The sequence below is a fragment of the Polypterus senegalus genome, chromosome 2 (assembly GCF_016835505.1).
Source record: "Polypterus senegalus isolate Bchr_013 chromosome 2, ASM1683550v1, whole genome shotgun sequence".
Classification (NCBI taxonomy): Eukaryota; Metazoa; Chordata; class Cladistia; order Polypteriformes; family Polypteridae; genus Polypterus; species Polypterus senegalus.
The window spans coordinates 288,347,545-288,366,618 of NC_053155.1; the positions used below are offsets into that span (position 1 = coordinate 288,347,545).

At 37.2% G+C, this 19,074-nt stretch overlaps 1 protein-coding gene across 1 annotated transcript in view; it reads right to left on the reverse strand.

Annotated features, from left to right (window-relative positions):
* LOC120523979 (heat shock protein 105 kDa-like) overlaps positions 1–19,074 on the reverse strand; it is a 41,227-nt gene that overhangs the window by 8,698 nt on the left and 13,455 nt on the right. Inside the window, exons 7-16 of the mRNA XM_039745734.1 lie at positions 17,975–18,219; positions 16,728–16,956; positions 15,372–15,478; positions 14,845–14,978; positions 14,389–14,597; positions 9,493–9,627; positions 2,302–2,442; positions 1,889–2,014; positions 1,075–1,182; positions 571–690 (exon numbers count right to left, since the gene is read on the reverse strand). Of these exons, the coding sequence (XP_039601668.1) occupies positions 571–690; positions 1,075–1,182; positions 1,889–2,014; positions 2,302–2,442; positions 9,493–9,627; positions 14,389–14,597; positions 14,845–14,978; positions 15,372–15,478; positions 16,728–16,956; positions 17,975–18,219 (1,554 nt within the window). The remainder of the gene's footprint in view (positions 1–570; positions 691–1,074; positions 1,183–1,888; positions 2,015–2,301; positions 2,443–9,492; positions 9,628–14,388; positions 14,598–14,844; positions 14,979–15,371; positions 15,479–16,727; positions 16,957–17,974; positions 18,220–19,074) is intronic.

The following is a 19,074-nucleotide window of genomic DNA, read 5'->3' on the forward strand; positions in this document are numbered from 1 at the left end:
AAGGTGATAATTTTGCTGCTTTTATTTGTCACAACGTTATGTGCTAATCCTTAAACCATAACAGATCTTAACTTTCTCTCTGGCACACCTCATTGGGAATTAGGCCATTATTATGTCTAGGTGAAAAAATGGCAAACAGTAGTTTTTCACTTATGGAGATCAGAGAATAAAGAGGCAGGATTATAGCCAATAAATCCATATTTGTAATCAGGAGTGTTTAAGGGCATGGCCAATCCCTAATAGAAAATCAGAGCGAAAAAGTAGCACCTTATTCTTATTCTTCTCTTTAATAAAAAAACTTTTACCAAATATAATCTGTGCTGCCCATTTTCATGACCTCCTTTTGAAAAACCACTGTATATTACTTTGATGTTCTCAAGGCCTCAATGTCCACTTGTGTATCTGCAAGGCCCAGCATGACCATTACTTTTGATGACTTTGTCATAGCTGTTCATGAAATCTCAAATGGGTTTTGCAGCTCTGCCTAGGATTTAACTGTCTGATGTTTCAAGACCAAGCAGCATTGTGTCTGCAGAAACAACACACATGACAATGACAAAACATACGTACTCCATTTCTGAAGTCTTCAGCAGTTTTTATGTAATGATGAATTGCATTCTTTAGTTTTTCCAACACCCTGGGCCTTTCTTCTGCTTCCAAATACCTGTTCTGAATTGGTGTCCCCAAGTTCTATTTGGAAACAAAAAAGAAAAATGTAAGAATCCTTAGTTGTGTTCGGCACACATCACAAGAGCCCCAGCAGGATTTTATCCATTGGACCTCACAACTCAAGACACAATATAGGTAAAAACAATCTCCCATCTTTAAATTCAATCTGAAGATGAACTTGATGTACTTCTTGAGGAACCTGCATTAGGCAGGCTGCCAATATGTTTGCAAAGTTTTAGGAGTCACAAGTTACCAAATTATAAATCAATGTAACCGTATTCCTTGTCACTGTGGCCTTTAATGATCTTGGGATTTTACTACTATTATCTTCAGTGAGTTTGAAAAATAACGCACAGAGAAAAAAGAGTTTTTGCGCTTTGAAGAAAGGCTACAAAATTTATTCACCTGTAATTCTGCCATCTTGTCAACATACACACACTTAGGCTGGTCTTGTCCTTCTTCATATAACCAATCCTCTGTCTGACTCAAAAGTGCAGAAAACTTAGTTCGGTCCTGAATGAAAAATATTTGCAATAATTAAAATAAAATACCCGTTAATTACAATGTTAATCTATACTATGTGAAAACAAGTCTTTTTCAAATGAAAGAGTGTTTCAAAAGCTTGCAAAATATTTGTATTTCTATCCTCTTAACCCAGTCATATAACCCTATCTAATCTAATTAGCACAATACTGGAAGAGCACTGATGCACAGGGCCGGAGTGAACTCTGCTCAGGAATGCAAGTCTACCACAGGGCACCATCAAGCCAACATCCGCAGCCCGTCAGTTCTGTAAAGCACAAATTGGTGGTGTCGAAGGTGAAAATGTGACATTGACGTTTGAAGACATAATGTCTATAAAGATAGTGACTTGCCAAAAATCACGTTAACCAATGGGACAACTCACTGCCTTGCATTATTCATAGGGCCAAAATTAAACAACACAACAAACAAAAACAATTATTATTGTTATTATTGTTATTTTTAACCGCTTATGTACAATGTATCTTCTACATGCTTTTTCCTTTATCCCTTAAACATATTTTTGATTTTCTGAAATAAGATTTTCTTTTAAAGCTTTATCATCTTTTTATGAAGATCTCTCTATCTTAGAGAGAATATGTGAAGCTATTCTCATAGATTAACTTAATAAAGCAGGATCTAATTTCAAAAACAAGGAGTTCTCACATTATATTAAATAAAATTAAACAAAGCATACCTCATCATTTACAAACTTTGAATAAGAGCCAGCTAATTTGTCTCTGAAATCGTACACATATTCCTCCACTGCATTTTTAGCATCATTTCTTTCTTTCTCCAGCTTATCCTGCATTACCATTTTTCCCTATTGTGCAAAAGAAACAAACATTATTAAAAGAGTTCGGTCTACATTAAAACAGTTTCCCACCCCCCAACTTAAAACAAAAAAGATATACTCGATAATGCATGCACTGAAAATCTGGGGCACCTGTAAATAAATCATATTCTAACAGAAATTATGCAGTGTTAAAAATATCCAAGAGTTAATGAATATCCTTTGTGTCAGTATCATTTTAAAATGTCTAGTCCTCATTACCACACCTCTTTACATTTTGTCATGTGTTACGTTAATTTCGAGGTCACAATACACACCTCTGACTCTATGTACATGTTCAGAAGATCTCTTCCCAGTTGCCACACAAGACTTGCTTCAATTGGTAACTGAATGGTCTTAACCTTAATCTTGGGTCTCTTAGCATCAGGGGGCTGATCTGTTTTGATTTCTCCATTTAGCTGAGAAAAAAAATAAAATGAATGATTGAGCAGGTTTCCACCATTACTATTTAAAACAGGCAATTTATTTAAAAAACAAAATGACTTGAGTAAGAAAATACATTTTTCCATAAGTTTCATGAATGAAAGTAAAAGTTGTTCTGAATTTAAATGCATGCTAAAACAGTGCTGGCTTGTGGAAAGTATTTTTTGATAGACAGACTGATATAACTGTATTCAACTTGAATTATTATTTTATTATATATAATGATCATTTTTGGGTATTAATCTCAATAGAACATTTTTCATTCGTCTCATTTATACAGGAATAGACAAGCCCTGTGGCCTATCACACAGCATGTAGATGTGAACTGCAGCCAATTATGCTGCACTTTGCACTTCTCTCATGTCCCCATGAAACAGACAGGCGGTAATTACTAACTTAACAATGTGGTTGTGAGCGTGAAGAGAGATGGTGTGCAATGATGACCTCCTGCCAAGTGTAGCAACTGCCCAGAAAGACATGGTACCAAGGAAAGGGCACATATGTTGGGAAGTAGCTCAGTTATGAAAATCAGACCAAACCCAGTTAAACCCATCTTGCAAGAGATGCCACCACCAAGGACCCACAAAGACTGGTAATGCATCAAATCTACTGCACCACCTCAAAAGATAACATCCCTTCATATATGAAGATTGCAAGAAAGAACACTCAAAGGGTATCCACTGTGTCAACATTTGCAGCCACAACCACATATAAGAGAAAAGCTAAAAGGCATGAGGACATCACCAATGCGTCATTCATTTCATGGCGAAAGACATGATGATGTGAGTGAGTGCTGTAGAAAAAAAGGCATCAGGAAGCTTCTGAAAGCCCTTCTTTTAAGGAATCAATATCCTGGCCAAAAACATTTTTCTCACATCATGCTGCTACAGCTTTATGATGCAATATGAAGGCTGTGTTTAAGAATGTGAGATACTCTACCACAGACAACAGACTTGTGGTCTGTTTGGACATCAAAGCCATTCATAACTCTTACTATATGGTACAGTCATGTGGAATAGAATGTACAGAGCAAATGCTTGTTAATTGCATATTTTCTGGAGGTTCAGCAGAAACCACCTTAACGGTCTTCGAGGAGGGCTTACAGAGGACTGCCAAGTAGGTCTGTGTTACTATGGAATAATACTATGTCACTGAATAAACATGACTCAGCTGCAGCGCCCAAGTCGCTGGCTGCACCTAGAGATTGGTAAGAGATGGAAGAGATAATTTATAATGTGTGTCAGTTAGTCTAGCTCTAGATGTAGGCAGTACATCTGTAAATGGCCCCAATAATGGTAATTTTGTTTTGTATTATGTATACACATACATATATACTGTATATATACACCTTTTATCCATCCATCCATTTTCCAACCCGCTGAATCCAAACACAGGGTCATGGGGGTCTGCTGAAGCCAATCCCAGCCAACACAGGGCACAAGGCAGGAACCAATCCCGGACAGGGTGCCAACCCACTGCAGGATACACACAAACACACCCAGGCCAATTTTTTAGAATTGCCAATCCACCTAACCTAATCTCTGGACGGTGGGAGGAAACCTGGAGCTCTCGGAGGAAACCCACGCAGACACAGGGAGAACATGCAAACTCCATGCAGGGAGGACCTGGGAAGCGAACCCGGGTCTCCTAAATGCAAGGCAGCAGCGCTACCACTGCGCCACCATGCCGCCCTATACCTTGTATATAATGTGTCTATGTTCATGTTTGATCATATTTATTTCACTGATGCCTTTACCCAAGGCAGCTTACAACAACTAAGAAGTAACCGTTCACGTTTCTTTCTTGTTGCTTTTAATTGGTGTACAGACAGTTTGAGTGTAATTTGCTCAGAGACACGCATGTCCTTGTTCCTTGTATGGACAGTAAAACCAGGCCACTGGAATGGTGGAAAATCCATGCAGCAGTATTTGCCAAAGTGAGCGTCCTGACTACATGCAACTTACCCCCAGTTCTCCCTCAAAATGTGTTTATAGCACAGGAGGCAACATTAACACATGTAAGAGAGGGTCAACCAAGCTAGAAATAGATTTATTACCCACTTACATGCTATATCTTTTCTTTTTTTGGGGTCTAAAACATTATCTGATGCTATCTCACTTTGGGAATCCTTTGTTTCTGCTTTTCCACTAACCAGATAGGGAGAACTTGTGTGTATAATGGAAATCATCACTGCCAGACACCTTAGACAGCTGAAGAGTTCATCCCTCAGCTCAAAAGATGTATAGAACATACTGGAAACAGCTTTCCAAATATAGTAAAGTACAACGTTTTCAAGAACAGCAGGCCAATGTCTTATATCAGCATGAAGGCACAGTATTTTGAATGCAGGTTGCACTATTTAGGGGTCATGTATCAGAACAGTTACTGAGTGACTGGCACACTGTAATGAACAATTTAAAACACTGGCTAAAAAAGGTTGCCAAAAAATTTCTTAAACTGCCAGATGAACCTGGACAACTTATTATCCTTGCACTGCAATTTATTACTGTTTTCAAATTTGTAATCAAGACCTCAAACGTATCAGTTGTTTTGTAATTTTTTAGAGATGCAAACAACAGTTAAAGGAAATAAACATTTAAAAAGAAAAATACAGGAAATAAATTGTAGGCACCCAAATTATCTTAACTCGGTGCTGCACTATGAAAAAAAAACGATTAGAATTTCACAGGACTAAAGGAGATTTTGCCACTTAGTGCTACTAAGAGGGCCAGTTAGTGAAGCCAAAATTGAATGTCACGAGAATCGGCATTAGTGTCAGGGTTTAGAAAAGCATTGCAAAATCAAGTGGTTATTCACTGTTGCCTTCCAGCTCCAGGAACCCAGGCTCAAGTACAAGGGTAAGCACAGCCTACATGGGTTTTCCCAGGTACTGACGCTGCCTCATGCATCGTAAATTGTCTACTCCAAACGGTCTATATATGACAGAGAGTGCATGTGAACATGTCCAGCAATGAACTGCTAAATTGTCCAAAATTTGTTCCTAGCCAGTAATACTGGAAAGGTATTTAATGATGTCTCCAGAAAATGGAGGGATAGATGGATTCAAGGCTTCAACTTTATCAAATCTTAATTTGTCAATACGTGGATAGATACAGAAAACAAAACAATGGATACTTAATTTCACTAGTGCACTGAAAAAAGGATTCTTTAAAAATACACAGCATCCTTCTCAATTTATGAAAGTGTTGTAATAAAATTAAATCTTTCCAATCATTTCCAATTTTGTTTTACTCAGTACAGGGTTTCATGTAGCTGAAGCCTCTCGTGAACATATCTGAAGGAAAGCAGGAACAAGCTTTCAGAATGAGATACCAAGCCTCCACAGATCACACACACAGCACACACTCACTCTCGTGTATAGCGGGCTGCTTTACAGTTGCCATTACATTAAACAGAATATCACTGGAGTGATGGAGGAAGCCTAAGAACAGCCTGCAAACATGGCATTTGACCTATAAAAGCTAGTGCTACTCATAAAGCTCACTTGAAGACCAGGCACTGTTCTCTCTTTGTTATTATACCAGAAGTGATTATGTACGCTTTTCATTATTGCTCACTATGTGTCCTTTGTGTGTTTAGTTCATTTCTCTCTCAGGAAATCATGTACATTTTAGCATAAACACAATGTTAAAATGTATATATCAAACAGGAAACACATTTACACACTAATTACTTTAATTCGTATCTTATTCAAGCGCTTATGCTCTATATTGCAAAGACAGAACTAACTGATAGAACTTCTAGTCATTTCGGCATGGCATACACGCATACAGCCAAAGAAGTGGAGAGCTGATATTTCACACATATATTTTGCTAACTACCTACCAACAGAGCAGATGTAAAGGTTAAGTACTACAGCATCTTGGACAGTCAGCAGGCAATCTAATTCCCATTCTGACACTTTGGCGTGATCAACCAAGTGGAAAACGAGAGTGGTGAAACGGCAGATGCAACGTTTACCCAAAAATGATACAGCATGCATTTCAATAATGGCACTTTATAGTGCACTCTATCACCACACTTCATGTCAGGTTAAACACTACTAAGAGCATAAATATGTTAGTAAAGGAAATGGATATCACAACACTCTTGTATTTAATTTTTTTTTGTTTATATGTTTATTAGTTTTTATTTGTTTGGTGAATCTTTAATATTCTTTGTGGATTCTCTTGGCTTGATTTGTTTTTTGTGATCAACTTTTTATTAAGTAAAGACAAACTGACAGGATATATCAATAAATAAACCTAGCATACAAAATGAAAAGTTATATTTCTATTGTACTGTACTGTAGCATACACAATTCTAATGCAAATTAAGTGAGCCTATGTTAAAGATGACTGCTGTAAAGGTGGTCAAGTATACCATGCTCAGTCCTTACTATGGACCATTCTGACAGAAAAAAGTTATTATTGTTAACAAAAACTACAACTAAAATCACTAAAAACGTCAACTCTCATGAATTACGTTTCAGATGTCTACGGGTTAAAATATTTTCTAGAAAAGAAAAAGGGCTAGATTTCTTTAAAGGTGAGTGGCATCTATGGATTCTGACTAGGCCATGTGTGTAAGTGCTATTAATGTATCACCTTCACAACAATGTCAATATTGTTATACCTGCAGATCAAATCCTGGTACGCTACTAGATGTCAATATGCAGCAGGTACTACTAAGATTCACATCTCCCTGGTCACTTGTAGCCATGACATTATAATCAATGAGATTAGCTTCTGTATCTTATCGAAACTGCAGTTGTTCCTTGAGAATTTCAGGCACTCTTAATTTCTTCAACTTTTTGCAAATTCAGTGGTACACTTCTTGAATGTGTATATCCGGACAACGTGTCCTTTCTTAACAAAGCTAGACCTTCATTAACAAAAAATAATATTCAAACATTTTTTGCCTTGCCAGTTTCAATCTTAAGAGCAGTTTATTCTTCCTAAATAAACTTTGCAGATTTTTCTCTCACACTAAGCAATTTGATAAATATGTATTAAAACGCTCCACATATGTATGCCGCAAAAACACAGAACTTCATTTCTTTGGTAAGGATGCCTCCTTGTAAGTGTCCAGAAGTATGGCCTAGTGGCTCAGGTGTTGGGATTTTAAACCTCATCATTGTCACTTCAACACCACTGACTATGTGACTTTAGTCAAGTTTTGTTGTGTGATGAACTGGTTAAAATTTAAACCAGAAATTTGCCAGTTCAGTTCATGCCTCAAACTCACTGTGTGATTCTGAGCAAATTACTTTACTTCTGCAGCCAGTTTTAAAATATGCATTGTTGTTCTTTCCAGCTTTTGTTAATTTCTCTTCTCTCTCTGTTTTTGACTGATAATTTTCCACTCTGGAGAAGGTTTCAAGACCGCAATGGAGAACAGGGAATGGCTACACCACTCACAGAGCATGGATATGCAAACTTGGCATCTGACATTATGCAGTTTCCTTCTTACAAAAGTAGGCCTGGAAGCACAGAAATATGTCAGTGTTCATAATTCATTTTAGAACTGCTGGATTCTATCTTCCTGCTTTGCTTTTCTGCACTTAGTGTGTTTCATTTCATTGTTCTCTTGCAATTAAAGTTGACATTTGTGCTTTTTTTTCACTACCTCAGAGGTTTAGTATATTTCAGAGGAGAGAATGTGAGAAATATTGTATACAAATAATTGTACTATAGTTCTTCGCTCTATATACATCAAGTTTTTAACTGAATAGTATCTGCTAATGCATGACGTGCATTTCAGACCAGACATTTTAAATTCGGCATGCTTGTTCTCAAATTAAACAAAACTGTTCTTAAAGAGAAGTATAATATAAAAACAAAATCAGCACCCGAGGAAAGAGTTGTTTACAGTGGACAATGCTGAACTGGAATATAAACAATCTGAGAAAACATGAGCATGGCGTTTGGTGTTAACAGATTTGAAAGTTTAAGAATGTCACATAGTTTTAGGTACGTCAAGGAAGCGGTTATCACATTTTTTTATTAAATAGTTAAGGTCTCAAAATAACTGATTCATAGAATGCAATTACATGCACTAGAAGACTATATTAAAAAAGTATTTCTCAAGTACAGTACAGTAAACATATATTTAAAAACAGAGCAAAATACGATTTAGTGGTTTAGTAGCTTTTATAGACAGAGAACTGCAATTAAAGCGATGTAATAATGGCATTGCTTAATGTCCGGTGTTTGTTATGGAGGGTCTGTGACTAATTGTACTTTACATTTTTTAAACATAAAATTTATGAAAGATGTAGCTGATAGAATGTTAATAAATATTAGGTCTAATGGTAAAATTATTGGCCACTTCAGACCATGATGGAGACCAAGTCTGAAATACAGCATCATTACAATGTGTAGATGTTTCAGCTATTAGGTTGTTTTTAGTGTAACGTACTGTTGACTAATGAGTATATCAATTCAAGATAACTTACACTGTCTACAAAAGACAAAAATGTAATTGAAATTATAGAGCTAGTTTCTTTGCTTTAAGACAAACAAGTTCAAAAACCCACTGTTTTTCGATAGGAGAAGCTGGAGTTTCAAAAACTTGTACAGAGCTCTGTATTCAAGATATCTTTCCTGATACATTTCAATGAAGAAGAAGTGCGCCAAATTTCAACAAAATCAATCCCCTGAAAGCCCAGTTATTTAATGTTGAGATATACCAATTGCAGCAAGTTCTTTCTCCATTATATCTGAAAACACCTAAAAATATTATATTTAAATGAATTTTGTACTAAGAAATATTAAATTCAACATGAAACTTGCATTACAATATTTGATTGTTTTTACTAACAATATCAGAACTCATATTTATCTCCCTCAACAGTGTAATATATGAGCTAATAAATAACATATTTTATGACTCTCCATTTTTAAAATATTTAAAAACTATTATGAATTTCTCAGTACCTCCTTCACCTAATTCAAAAAATTAAGTGATATCCATTAAACAACTGCGTCAAAGCACAGTGAAGCAGATAACAAAATGTCACTTACTTTCTGATGATTAACCTCGTTATGAATTTCCTGTGAAGTAGGCTCAGGGGAAGGAGGCGACTGTTCATTCTCTGGATTATCATTCTGTACCTGGGGCTCTATGTCAACCTCACTGTCCCCTTGCAGTTTCTTGTTCTGAAATTGAACCCCCCCCCAGGACAAGGGATGCAGAAAATTACAAGTAATATAAATCCTACATTCAGTATTTTTAGACAAAGTACAAAGTTTTTCTAATTTTTAAACTAGCTAACAATAATGCATATGTCAAAAAACACTTATAACTCAGCATCAGTTTTTAACTCAACTAAAAATGGCTCTCCAAGCACACTCATGTTTATAAAAACCCAACACACCGACTTATCAGTACATTTTTAAAATAGACTAGTAACATTCTGCATATCAAACGTTTAACAAATAATTTGTTGAATCAGGACTCACCTTTATCATAATTATGATACCATTCAATCCACATTAAAGGACTATATGAGGTATGACTCAGGCACCGCCGAGAGTGGCAGCCTTTCCAGCAGCTCTGTGTATGACTTTATCTTTCTACCTTTCTCTCTACTTCACTGATCACTCCTACCACTTTCTTTTATGTGGACTCGTTCCCTGGACACTTTTTACTACTTGGACATGGATTTGTACACGGCGAGACTCGTCTATTCAGGCAGTCAACTTCAAGCGCTGACTACAAAGGCCCGTGCCGGTGTGGTTCCCTATTTACCTGACACGGTAAGAAGGCGGTATAGTGCAGTAAGCTAAAAGCTAAGCAGCTAACGAGAAAGTGGTGTTACAAGCCTTCGGTGATCCTGGGAAATGTGAACTCACTACCAAATAAGATCGACGAACTGGCAGTGCTGGTGAAAAATGTCAGGACCTACAGAGAATGCAGTTTGTTGTGTTTTTGTGAAAATGACACATTTTGTGAAATGTGGCCAACAACTAACATTACAGATGCTAATGTGGAGCTACCCAGGTTTAAAGCGGACAGAGACGCAAATACCTGCGGGAAGTGGAAAGGAGGAGGACTCGCTCTCTATGTAAATACAAGGTGGTGCAACCCTGGACATGTAAACATCAAAATTTCCACTTGCTGCAGGGACATCAAACTGTTGCCTGTAAGTCTGCATCCCTATTACTTGCCGAGAGAGTTTGGACACATCATTGTTGTTATTGTTTACATCCCTCCTCGGGTGGATGTGGAGATAGCGGGTGACATCATCCATTCCGCTGTTGCTAAATTACAAACACAGCACGCCGAGGCGTTTGTGCTTATCGCTGGAGATTTTAACCATGTGATACTACACAAAACATTACCTGCCTTCTCCCGGTATGTGGTATGTAGCACCTGGGAAAATAGGACTATTGACCTACTGTATGCAAACGTTAAAGATGCATACAGCGCCACCCCACAGCCTGCGCTTGGGAAAGCAGAACAAAACCTGGTTCTGCTTTAGCCTCACTACAAACCAAGAGTGAGGGAGCTACCTACAACCACACGCTCATTCAGGAAGTGGCTCTGAGAGACTGCTTTGAAACTACGAACTGGGATATCCTGCAGGGGTGACATAATGAGAACATTGAGGAGGTTGTTAACTATACTACTGACTATATCAACTTCTGTATGGACATTGTAGTTCTAGTAAGAAAAGTACACTGCTATGCTAACAATAAGCCATGGATTACAAGTGACATCAAGGGCCTTTTGAACCAGAAGAAAAAGGCTTTTAAAGACGGTGATCAGCATGAGCTCAAGCGCGTGCAGAAGGAACTCCGAGTCCTGCTCAGGGCAGTGAAGAAGCAGTACAGGAGAAAGCTGGAGTAGAAGTTGCAGAATAACAGCATGAAGGAAGTGCGAGATGGGATGAAGATCATCACTGGCTGCAGCTCGAAGCAGGGGGCCAACATCAAGAGGGACGTGGAGAGAGCAAACCAGATGAACAACCTCTTTAACAGGGTTGACTACCCTAACCCACTCTCACCTCAGAATACTGCATCCTTCTGCTGATGCCAGCATAGGAGAGAGTTTCCCCCCCACCCACAATTACAGCAGACCAGGTACGCAGGGGAGCTGAGGAGACTTCGTGCCAGAAAAGCAATAGGTCCAGATGGAGTATTGCCACGACTGCTGAAGGCTTGTGTGTTGAAGCTGGGGAGTCCTCTACAGCACATCTTCAACCTGAGCCTGGAACAGGGGAGAGTCCAGAGGCTTTGGAAAACATCTTCCATCACCCCAGTCCCAAAGGTATCACGTCCTAGTGAGCTGAATGTCTTCCATCCTGTCGCTCTTACATCACGTGTGATGAAGACCATGGAGCAGCTGCTGCTTCACCTCCTGTGGCCACAGATCCGCTATGCCCTCAACAACTCTGCAGTTTGCATACCAGTAGAAGGTGGGAGCGGATGATGCCATCATCTATATGCTACACTGATCCCTCTCCCACTTGGACAGAGGCAGTGGTGCTATAAGAACACCATCCAACCTCAGCTCCTTAGTGACAAGCTGACAGATGGTTGTAGATTCATACCTGGTAGCATGGATCGTCGAATATTTTACAGACAGACCTCAGTATGTGCGTCTCGGGAACTGCAGGTCTGACACTGTGGTCAGCAACACAGGAGCGCCGCAGGGCACTGTACTTTCTCCGGTCCTGTTCAGCCTATATACATCGGACTTCCATTAAAACTAGGAGTCCTGCCATGTGCAAAAGTTCGCTGACGACACTGCTATCGTGGGCTGCATCAGGAGTGGGCAGGAGGAGCAGTATAGGAACCTAATCAAGGGCTTTGTTAAATGGTGTGAGTCAAACCACCTACAACTGAACACCAGCAAAACCAAGGAGCTGGTGGTCGATTTTAGGAGGCCCAGGCCCCTCATGGACCCCGTGTTCATCACGGGTGATTGTGTGCAGAGGGTGCAGACCTATAAATACCTGAGGGTGCAGCTGGATGATAAATTGGTCTGGACTACCAAATACTGATGCTCTGTGCAAGAGAGGACAGAGCCGACTATACTTCCTTAGAAGGCTGGTGTCCTTCAACATCTGCAATAAGATGCTGCAGATGTTCTATCAGACGGTTGTGGCGAGTGCTCTCTTCTACGCGGTGGTGTGCTGGGAAGGGAGCATAAAAAAGAAGAACGCCTCACGCCTGGACAAACTGGTGAAGAAGGCAGGCTCTATTGTAAGCACGGAGCTGGACAGTTTCACATCCATGGCAGAGCGACGGGCGCTGAGCAGGCTCCTGTCAATCATGGAGAATCCACTGCATCCACTGAACAGTGTCATCTCCAGACAGAGGAGCAGCTCCAGCAACAGACTGCTGTCACTGTCCTGCTCCACTGACAGACTGTGGAGATCGTTCCCCACCCACACTTTGCAACTCTTCAATTCCACCCAGTGGAGTAACGTTAACATTATACAAAGTTGTTGTCTGATATACCTGCATTTTTATCAATCTTTAATTTAATATTGTTTATCAGTATGCTGCTGCTGGAGTATGTGAATTTTCCCTTAGGATTAATAAAGTATCTATATTTAAGATTTGTTAATGGTGAACTTATAAAGTTCAAGGTTGTGATAATCTGTAATTTAGGATGCTTATAAAATATGGTCAATTTTATGGACAGAAAAGGCACTTCACATTAACATTTATTAACAAACAAACTAAGAATATTAGGGACACAGAAGTGTAACAATGAAAAATTAACCAGTCCTACCAGATTAGCGCAGGCTAAATTTCTAACATATAGCTTTAGCCAGTTTAAGGCCTATATTTTCTTAGGAGTAGCTTCTGCAGTGAATTTATTCATCCATCACATTGAGCTTCTACATTCTGGTCAAAGTCACAGAATAGCAGAGCACATGAGAGCAACGGACAAGGCACAGACCAATTCTTATTAAAAAGACTGCCCAAGGCACAGCACGTTTACAACTGCACACATATAACCACTCTAGACTCACAAAACAAACTGAGAGTGGTGGACCATTCAAGACCACCAGATAACTGTTGAAGGATAACACAAGTGCATGGAGAAAATGCAAACTCAATGGATTCAGACTTTTTAATGCTATATGTACTGCGCAATCTTCTGTAAAGTTAACCTGAACATCCACGTCCTGCTTTTTTCCTGTGTCCTGTTTCTTTCACTACATTAATGGAGTAGTGCCCATAGGCCTCCAAGGTTTAAAACTCCAAGTTTTTTAAAATTTTTGACAAGTGTTCAGCTTCTCTGCAGTGACTCCTGGTATCTACTTGGTTTTTGGTTAGCTACTCTGAATGACTCAGTCACAAGGAAGGAGCACACTCTTGCAAAAGAGAAGTGCAGGTAGTGTTTTTTTTTTGTTTTTAAGAATTGGTTTAATTAACATAGGCAGATGTGAAAATGCCAAGTAAATGCTATGAACAGTGCCACTGTATCATACAAATCACTTCTGCAACACACAAACTTTGGTCAACAAAACACAGCAGGCTTTATATTAAATAAACCAATTTTGAAGCTACAGAACTAAGACACAGATATGGATGGCAGTATATGAAAGAAAGTAACTCTAGTAGGTGTATTAATTGAAGAACAAGTGAACCTCTTAGGTTATGAGGCCGCTCAGGTTTCACTTCTTTTCTTCATTTATAGTACAAATATACACAGTACAATTCTAAAAAATGAAGTTAACAAACCCAACAAGATACTACAACTTCAATAAATATTTAGAGGTGAAGATGTACATCCACAGGACAGATATTTAATAACTGTGGTACCATTGTAAGGTTTCAGACCAAAATAATGCCATGTAATATGTTAAGCTGAAAAATGTATATCTGTTTTTAAAATCCTACAAAGTCAGGACCACTACTCAACTTCTACATCATATACCATACACTATAAATACTTACATCAGTTTTTGAAACTTCAAGGCAGTTTAACTGTAAATCATCTTCCACTTCATCAATTAATGTATCGTCACTTTCTTCTGTTTTGCATTTTTGAATCATCGAGGCAGTTGAGACACTGAATATCCCATGTGTATTTATTCGTACTTTAACTTTTATTTTAGACTTTTGACCATCCTCCTGAGGAGCAACATTCTGCACTAGAAACTGACCTATTCAAAACAACATAGAGTGAAGCAGATTAAGTTCACGTATGTGAGGCTGATGAGCTCTTGAGGTTTCTTTTATAAACCTCGCATAATATCTGGAAAGGGTAATATTGTCTTTTTTTAAATCAAATACTCAATGTAATTATAAACATAATTAGAATATCTACAATATCTCATGAATAATTAAAATATCTACAATACAGTATTATAAACTAACAGATAAAAATGTGTTATAAAATACAAAGATTACCTATTTTGGATTCTGCAAATGGCACCAAGTTTGGATGAGTATAAAATGCTTCCAATATAAATGGATTTTTTCTATAAAATGTTATGAGTTTTGAATAAGGCAATGCGTGGTTTTTGCAGAATACTTCATAGTTCCTGAAAGGAAAACAAACAAGTTTCTATCATAAGAACTGCTGGTATGTGGATGAATAAAAATAATAATAATAATAATAATACATATTAAATTAGTTTTTTGTAATTAAGTAGCTATTTAAAATGTAACTAGTTACGTTTATTTTGTATTCAGAGGACAAGAAAGTTATTGTTATCTGCTTATTTTTAAAGTAATCAGATAACTTGAAGTGGGAATAGATATCATTTTGCTCACAATAGACTGGAGATTGACAATGCTACAATCGAGGAATGCATTTCTAAAGAGTAAGAACAGAAGGATGTGAAGGGGCAGAGCCTACACTAACTGCATAAGGCAGAAGTAACTTGGGATGGGATGCCAGTTCTCATGTGGGTTTGGTTTTAAATGCTACTCACCCTTCTGCTTCATCTGCTTCTGTGCTCCATTTAAGAGAGATAGAGAAGGGTGCTGCATCAGTCACAGAAAACTCCCTCACTTTAAATGCAGGTGAAAGTATTGCACACTGTTAATACATGAACAAAACAATAAAATTACTTATGCTATGCTTCACAGAGTGTAATCTCAAACTAAATAAAGAGAAACTATCCCGCTTTGGTAAAAAAAATTAATTCACCTTCACCTCATCATAGACTCATTTTTCAGATAACTAAATTCACATTATAGTCATTCCATTCTGTGTCAGATTTTATTGTGGACCCTTATGCTGGAATGTTATGTTTCATATACGATGTCGTATGTATTTTGAAACAGAATTATCTAGAACTGTGGGCTAATAGATCATTATTGATTTTAAAAGTCTGCAAAAAATATATAGGAAGTTATTGTTTTGAAAAGAGGACATTAGCATTATGTAGGGCACTGACATTTCTCTGTATATACAGTTCTGTGTAGAAAAGATGTACAACAGGAAGTCATTAAACACCCTTTTCTTGGATATGGAATGGATTAATGGGCAATTGTCTTTCATTTTTCTTGATTTATTTGTTTACTGATTTCAAAATATGATGGGAAAGGACAAAAATATTGGAAATGGTAGAGTTTTTAGAAAGCCTGACAATGTCCTTTATTTCTTCAGGCTGGAAGTACTGACATTGAGCTGTGAGTGTATTATCAGTGTGCTAGGAAGAGCATTTGACTTAAGGGGTTACACATGAAAACAGTCGATGGTAGGTGTTAACTGTCTTTCTCTGTACCTCCTGTTTTAAAATGAATTTTAACTGCAGATTGTTACATTGTTGAAAATTACATTAAGGCAGCAACTACTAAGTCCGAGATGAGCAGAGCAGGCAAACCGATTTTTCATTAGGTTATTTATAGTGTTTGTGAATCAGTAGATCAAAATTAAAGTAGGTCATGACAAATTGCACACTACATGCTGACTGGGTTTTCAGCATTAGGACATCCGTTTATGTATGAGCAGGTTTCAAGTGACTTTTTACTTGAAGCAATGTGAAATATAAGCTACTTTTGTTTGACTCTGTAATATGAGTTTTACTAGAGCAGAGTGAAGGCCTTAAAAGGTCATGTATGTGTAAGAACCTATTAGCTACTATAGGGGGTCTCATGTGACTTTGGAATTGTTGGCTTTTATAAAAATAAAAAAAAACTACTAAATGTCACAAACCAACAGTAATCATAAATAATATACAGATCTATTTAAAAGCAGCTATGGAGACTTACCATATGTTAAACAATATTCTGATAATTATCTGGGGCAAGAATGAGTTCGTAAATACCAAGTAAAGAATTACCTGCAGAGCACATCCCCTGGACACTGCTTCATCTGCATTAAGTGTAGTGCTGATATCTTTTTTGAAAAATTTGCTTATTCTTTCTTTAACAGATGGGATGCGGGTTGCTCCACCTACAATTTCTACAGCACTTATGTTTTCCGGACCAAGCTGAGATTGTTCCATTACAGCACTGAGAGGTGATTTAACTCTTTCCAAAAGGTCACCACATAATTCTTCAAACAACGACCTGGTGAGAAAAATAAATAAATAAATAAATTATACATATATATACATATATATATATATATACACACATATATACATATATATATATATATATATATATATATATATATATATATATATATATATATATATATATACATACATATATATATACATATATATATACATACATACATACATATATATATATATATACATACATACATACATACATATATATATATGTACATATATATATATATATATATAAAATAGTGTTTTTTCTTTTTCAAAATCACATCCAAAAGCACAATACATCCATTATTCAACCCGCTATATCCTAACTACAGGGTCAAGGGGGTCTACGCAAGGCAGGAAACAAACCCCGGGCAGGGCGCCAGCCCACCGCAGATACATAATAGTAAAAATAACCACACATGCACAAAGATCTATATTTAATGATTAAAATTATGCTACATTCCAACCACTAATTTAAGATGCTTTTCATTAGAGTCAACAGGAAACTGGAATATTTTCTAGACCCAACAGGTGCACAGAAGGGACCAATTCCAGATGACATTCCCAAAACTCGGCTGGGTCAATCACGAGAAGCTCACTTCAAAGAACCAATCACTCTAATGCCATGTACTGAAGGAAATTGTACACAGAGCCTAAGCAAGTCACTACTATAATAGTACAAGCAGCAGAGAATTAAAATGAAAAAGCATAAAGACTCGGGTAAAATTTTTTTGTCATGACGTCTAATAACTGAAGAAAACAACTTAACTGTCTCTTCAACTGGCAGAACAATATATAAGCCTATGTACTTTCATAATGTTGATTGATTCCTAGTAGTATCATCTGCACTCTTTATTGGGCTATAGCGTTCTGCCAAATAATTGCACAAGACACACAATATTATGTGCCTAAAACAACTTTTAACAGATTATAAACTCAGGGTACCCATCCTGCCAAATAGGAAAGGTTCTGGAACAATTCAACATGTGTAGTGTATAACTATACAGATTATAGCATGATACCTGTTCATTTTTCCAGAAACATCCTTGTCATTCATGAAGCATTCAATATTAAAAGGGATATCTGTAGAATTGCTGCTCATTAGCTTTTTAAGCTTCTCGCATTCTTGGTAAAGACGTACAAGAGCTCTCTTATTAGATCTTACATCCAGTTTATATTTTGACAAAAAATCAGCACAGAAATAATCCACTAGTTTTTCATCAAAATTCCTCCCACCTAGGTATGGGTCAAATGCAGTAGCTAATACCTGCAATAAAGATAAATAATATATTCTTATAAATTAATAAATATATACAGCAAGTTTCAAGAACTAGAAAAGGCTAACTACTATTACTATTAGTTTGTGTGGAAAACAAGAAAAACAGAAATGCAGCACAATTACCTTGAAGACTGATAGTGCATAACTGATTATAAACAATGACATGTATTAGGAAAACAATTAGCTCTGAAGCTAACACTACACAGTTTTCATAAATATTGTAAATATACCCATATCATTGTGATCTGTGCTTGAAATTGAAATGCAGTCTTGAGATATTTGATATTTATGCATGTACTATTTAGACACAAATAAAACAATATTGTAGCTTCTAATAGAAGCATGGAAAGCTATTATCTGTATGACAACATATGTTAAATATAAACATCCAGGGAAACTAAAAAACAAGGAAGAGCCAAAAAATCAGGCAGAAAACATTTTATGCATTATACTGCGTAAACAAAAACCTACCACAGTCTTCTAACTACAGATACAGTGCATCTGGAAAGTATTCACAGCGCATCACTTTTTCCACATTTTCTTATGTTGCAGCCTTATTCCAAAATTGATTAAATTCATTTTTTTCCTCAGAATTCTACACACAACACCCCATAATGACAACATGAAAAAAGTTTACTTGAGATTTTTCCAAATTTATTAAAAATAATAAAAATGAGAAAGCACATGTACATAAGTATTCACAGCCTTTGCCATGAAGCTCAAAATTGAGCTCAGGTGCATCTTGTTTCCCCTGATCATCCTGGAGATGTTTCTGCAGCTTAACTGGAGTCCACCTGTGGTAAATTCAGTTGATTGGACATGATTTGAAAAGGCACACACCTG